General features: G+C 40.4%; 1 protein-coding gene across 1 annotated transcript in view; it reads right to left on the bottom strand.

Annotated features, from left to right (window-relative positions):
- Window positions 1–612: 612 nt before the first annotated feature.
- Window positions 613–6,000, bottom strand: part of MICOS10 (mitochondrial contact site and cristae organizing system subunit 10) — a 30,145-nt gene continuing 24,757 nt past the window's right edge. The window contains exons 2-4 of the mRNA XM_070404226.1: window positions 4,721–4,768; window positions 3,397–3,506; window positions 613–867 (exon numbers count right to left, since the gene is read on the bottom strand). Of these exons, the coding sequence (XP_070260327.1) occupies window positions 853–867; window positions 3,397–3,506; window positions 4,721–4,768 (173 nt within the window). The 3' untranslated portion in view covers window positions 613–852. The remainder of the gene's footprint in view (window positions 868–3,396; window positions 3,507–4,720; window positions 4,769–6,000) is intronic.

The raw sequence follows: 6,000 nt of genomic DNA, 5'->3' as shown, positions 1-6,000 counted from the left end.
AGAAATTGCTACGACTTGTGTCCAGCCTTCCTGTTTCAAGTGAAACCAAAGGAATAAACTCACAGGGGGCATTAGAAGTGGCCCTTTTGTCTTCAAATTTCAGTTGCCACATGAAAACAAATATCAAGCCTCAACGTGCCCTTCCAGCCAGGTGGGTATGCCATGCCCTCTCCCAAACCTCAGGACAAAGCCCCCAGTGCTGCAGCCTGCACCGTCAAGCTCCGTGAAGCTGCGGGAAACTGCCATCACACTGCGAGCCTTCAGCACAGCAGGCTGTACACCCTGCAGATGCAGCCTCAGTGAGTAGGCTCAGCTGAAACGTGCCCTGCTGGACCCACTGGTGAGAAGAACACACAGATGGTAAAGAGCTGCTATCAAGAGGTGAGGCTTCCCAAGACATTCGTCATCCTCACCAGACAACGCAGCAGCAACCTCCAGCCTCCGATTTACGAGGGGAAGCAGTTCTGAAAACTACACATTAGGAATGCACCACGGCTGTGGATTCAGGAAGGTTCTCAGAGAGCTTGGGACCAGGCGGGCACAGCTGTTGGCAGTTCAGGTATAATCTTCCTCATGCTCAGATACAAAGGCAAAGAAATGCAGGCAATGCACTAAGCTGCCTATTTTTGTTTAATTTATTTCTTTTAAGACCACCTCCTTGCAATTTCCAGAGAGAAAATACAAAACAAGAAACAGACTTGGTTTCAAATACATAAACAGTGTGCTGGAGTTTAAAGCACTGCTGATAACATTGTTACAGAAGAATGTCAGCTTACTCCAGGGCACTTCAGTATTCCTGAGGAATAAACATGATTTCTCTTCTCCTCCCACTGAGATGTTCTCAGGTGTAAGTCACTGCTTCTGCTCCTGTAAAGTAAGGACACTCAGGTTATAAGTGTACAGATGGCATTGTGACAACTCCCTCTAACTTGCTGCTCCAGGACCAATGGGCCTTAAAGCTTACCACCCAGTTTACTTTAAAACTGTCTCAAGCTCTGGCCGGGTAGCTCAGTTGGTTAGAGCATAGTCCCAATTTGCCAAGGTTGCGGGTTTGATCCCTGGTCAGGGCACATACAAGAATCAGAATCAACCAATGAATGCATAAACAAGTGGAACAACAAATCTCTCTCTCTCTCTCTCAGCAACCAACACCACCACAAAACAACACCAACCAACCAACCAACCAAAAAAAAAAAAAAGTCTCATAAGGGGACTGTATACATCCTGCCCATGTTCTGAAGAAAGGCTCCCCAAACTTTAAGGAAGGAGAAAGGGAAAGGAGCAGAATAGGGCTAAACAATTGGTACCTGAATAAGTATATTCCTAAATCCATCAAAGGGATAGATGACAGGTGAGTGGAAAAAACATGAGTCCAGAATCAAACAGCCTATTAATGATGGGCTCTTTGGGTTTCTTAACCTCAGTAAAATTCAGATTTCTCATCTTCTGAATGAGGATAGTAACATCTCGCTCACAAATCTATTGGGGGCAGGGAGGTCTAGAGAAAGAACACAGAGCACCTAGGATGACCCATAGGGCATAACTGGCACTCAAGAAGCAATTACCATAATATGACCACATCTGAAAAGCCCCAACTTGGGACTTTGCTCCTTTTTAGAGAATGGAGGATGACAACATCGAGGCACAGACTCAAGTTCAGATAAAGTTACAAGGCCATTTTGGAGCAGTACACACAAGGCTGTAAAAAATGTAACAATATTTTCCACAGTAACTTCCATCCATTAAATATATAATATGCATATAATCACCCCTGAGCCATTATCCATGGCAACTCAGTTTGGAACATTTCAAACAATTAAAAAACCTGAAGCTCCTCTCCTGTTCCTTTCGGTTCTCCCCCAAATTCAGCTGTGGTGCCAATAAAATGAAGAGCTGGGGAGAAGTGGAAACTGCCTGTCGTCAGCTTTGCGCCACACAGCTGCGCCTCTTCTTGTGCTGTCCCTCTGATTACCTCACCCTGGCTCTGGCGCAAAGATGGTTCATTAATATGGAGAGTGGCGAAAGGCCTGCTACTTCCTAACTGGCCAGCTCTCCCTGCTCCCAATTCTCTCTCCAAACACACATAGGATGGTCGGTAGGCAGCTGACACTGTGGGCAGGTTCTATAGAGAAAGGCTACCAAGCTGTGGTGGGGTGCTATCCTTTGAGATTTGGTGACAGCTTTTGACCAGAATTGGGACATTCATTTGTACCACATTTCTGCTCTACTTGTTATTATGATGGAACAATGGACAAGTCAATCAGCCTTCCTTGGTTGCCCTCAACTACAATAACAAACATATCTACTTATATAATAATACCTCACAGCTTAAAACCACATTCACATTTAATTCTCACAACAATCCTATAGGTAGAAAGCATTACCCTCATTTTACAGATAGAAAAGAGAATCTCAGAAATGAGTAACTCAAGACCACATAGGAAGCAAGTGACAGACCAGGACTCACATGCAGGTCTCCTGGTTCTGTGCTCTTTCCACTAGCCTCCTGAGGCTGCCCAGATCAGTGATTCTAGCTCACAGGTAACCAAGAAAGCAGATGATTCCACATATCAAGGGAATGTAAAGTTCCTTATTGAAGTTTGTACTGCTATAAAGGTTATACCTTAGTAAGCCTGAGGCAATTAACACATCTAATAGAATCCACCATTTACTTCATTCATTTTACATTTATTTGAGCGCCTACTTTGTTTCAGGCCCTGGGGATACAAAAATAAATACACCTCTCTGTCCTTGAGCACACAGCTTCCCATGAACCTTTCACTTACACCCCATGGTACTAGCCCTATAAAGTACGGCATGAGAAAGAAACACTGCTACAGACAGTCTTCAGGGAATGTGCCAGCTTCTTCCCTCTTGAGGCATGTGCTATATTTTTCATCTTGTCTGCATCGTTAAAGATCCATCTGTAGGCAAGGACTTTGGCAGAATTATGTGGGACATACAGTCAAGAACCTGCCTTCTTCAATAAAAAGCAGAATAATGACTGAGGCCCAGAAGTCTGCAAGTTTAGTTTGAGTATGTGTGAGATGTTTACAGGGCACTCTGAAATCTTGAACAAAAGTGCTACTTATAGATATTTAACACAAACCTACTTTACTACGATGATACACTTTCAGGCAGGTTTGTCAGTTCCAGTCAGCTAACATATGGGCAGAGATCTGAATGCACATATGCATCTCCAGGTAGAGGGGAGGGGAGAGACTTTAGGAACCAAAGCGGTGTCAACATCATGAAAAGCCAAAGAGCAATTGGGATCTCAGTGGTACCACGTGACATGCACAGTTTGTTCATTATATATACTATAAAAAATTCTTCAGCGACTGAGGAGCAAGCTTTTTCTTTGGAAAGAAAGAGAAATATCATATCGGTACATACTTTGACATATTTTCCATGTAGAAGATATGGAGCCTGGAAATCATGCTGACAGTTGGAGTAGGCCATTCCCAATCCCATGCCGGAACCAAAGGCTAGTGGCCACATTCTTCCTAGTGAGCAGAAAAGGGAAAATCCCAACAGGGGACCATTAGGAGCAGATACAGCTTTTTTTCTGGCTCAAATCCATCTACTGAGGGTTCAGTAAATAGTCAGCATGCACCACACGGATGACACTATGCCACATTTTGTCAATGTTTCATCAACAGTCAATAAAAGGAAGAGGGAGGCTATTGGTAAACTTATTAATTTACCAAGTACTTATTAAGTACTTATGCTGCCAGGTTTGAGGTATTAATAATGGTAGATGTGCATGGTATATAATGGTACACTATAAAAAGAGTAGACATACTTGAACCTTTTAACTTCTCTTTATCAGTTCTAATCATTTGCTCACTTAAACCATTTTTTTAACCTTAACAGAAATATTTCAGTAAGGTGCTTGAATTTTTAAAATATCTAAGATTTTAAGCAATATTTATATATTTTTATTATAGTAAGTCATAAGGTTTACTTAAGCCAATACTGTAAATGATTATTTCGTATCAGCAATATGTGTTACTTATGATTCTCTAGTTATGGATTCCCACTGTTCTTCATGGAAAAAGGTCAACAGCCAAACTTCAGCTCCTCTACAGAAAGAAAGAGATACAGCCTATTCTTTGCTTAGAATAATTTCTGGCCTACTTGTTTTTATCACTAGCAGAACTCTCATTTTCAAGTTACTTTCCCAAAAAAATTATAATTAGAAATATTTGAGCATGTAGATTTGGCCAAATGACTCACTGGCATAAAGCACATTTTAAAATGATATCATATTTTAGATATCAAGCACCCTGACTCAATGCCCAAGGGGAATGCTGAAGATGCTCAACCCATTTTGACCTCTTTTGAGTCCACATTCTTTGTCTAGCTACCTAACCCCATAAATGGCTGGGTTGGCAGTCGTGCAGATGTGCCTTCCAGAAGTGTTCCTGCTACTGTATGTACACTAGGACATTATGCTAGAAAGATAGCCATACTTACTTCTATTTATTTTTTTAAAATATATTTTATTGATTTTTTACAGAGAGGAAGGGAGAAGGATAGAAAGCTAGAAACATCGATGAGAGAGAAACATCAATCAGCTGCCTCCTGCACACCTCCTACTGGGGATATGCCCACAACCAAGGTACATGCCCTTGACCGGAATCAAACCTGGGACCCTTCAGTCCACAGGCCGACACTCTATCCACTGAGCCAAACCAGTTAGGGCAGTCATACTTACTTTTAAAGAAGGTAAGTGAGAAAACAACTCCTAATCCAAAACCAGTACCTGTGAAGAGGAGGGAAAACATATTATATCTCATTAGTAGTAACTTGACAAAAATAAAATGAACATTTCATAAATGTGAACATCTATAATAATTTTTTTTTCATAATTTGGTATACAGTTGATTTTTTCACTTCTAACCTTCCTTCTTGTTACCAGAGGCTTTTTAGATGCCCTTTGTCCCCTGCCCACAACAGGGGCTAAAAACGTTATTCTCTATTCTGTCTAACAAGTCTTGGGCAGTGAGAACAAGCCGAGAAACTGTTCTTGAGGAGAGCTCTGCACTGCTTGGGAATCCCTTCTTACCCTCTTCTGCAGGGCGCCACAGCCAGAACATCAGAAATAATGATGTCAACTGGAAGCTCCTATCATTTCAACAGTTTGAGTGAAGATGGAAAGGAGTGATCCAGAATAATTCCTAAAGGTTGTCACAAGTCAGAGTGTCCACAAGTGGAGCTTAATCCCCTCCCCTCATTTTACTCATAGGGCATTTTTAACCACTATTTTCCAAAATAAAAGAATACACACAAAAGTCTATCTTAATGGTTTGGTAGAAAAAATTTATAAATATCTAATTTTAAATTAAACTTCACAGGCATCTAAGCTTGAAAAAAAGGACCAAATCCTAATTTTTACCAGTATTTCTCAAACATTGGTCATTCTAGTGCTACTGTCACAATTTCTGCTAAATCCACACATCACCTGTATAACTATTTACTTAATAGTTTTCTTTTGAAAAATTACCAATGCATGTATTTAATTAAATAATTTTAGCCTCAACTTAAGTAATAATATTAGTATAATCATAGATTTGAGTGCTAGCTATATTTTTTCCACAAAGTGTGTTAAAATGAATATAGAACTGTTAAAATAAAAATATCTGTCTGTGGTACCACTTTAGGAAAAAAAAATCACCTCACATACTACTGTAGTGATACATGTCCCAAACTTGGAGATAAACTTATTTTCCCATTATCAAAAAATTTATATATGCCAAGGAAGAGAACCAAAATCTGATTTTTTCCCCTTCAGATTTGACAGCTGTCTTTGCACCTTTCATAGCATACTGATGCTCTTTACTATCTGTTCCATGATCCAACAGAGCACCTGACTACCATCTTTACAATTAACCATTTGTACGCCATAAGCATCTACAGATGCAAGCGGCAGACCTTTTTAAATTAAATTCAAAATATCGTGGCAGTTAACTGATTAAGCACCACATAAAAGTCCCA

Source organism: Myotis yumanensis, unplaced genomic scaffold, assembly GCF_028538775.1.
Source record: "Myotis yumanensis isolate MYYU_CA2020_CCGP unplaced genomic scaffold, mMyoYum1.0.hap1 SCAF_2, whole genome shotgun sequence".
In the NCBI taxonomy this organism is placed as follows: Eukaryota; Metazoa; Chordata; class Mammalia; order Chiroptera; family Vespertilionidae; genus Myotis; species Myotis yumanensis.
Note: the sequence above shows the minus strand (reverse complement) of the source record. Positions and strands in the feature narration are given on the sequence as shown.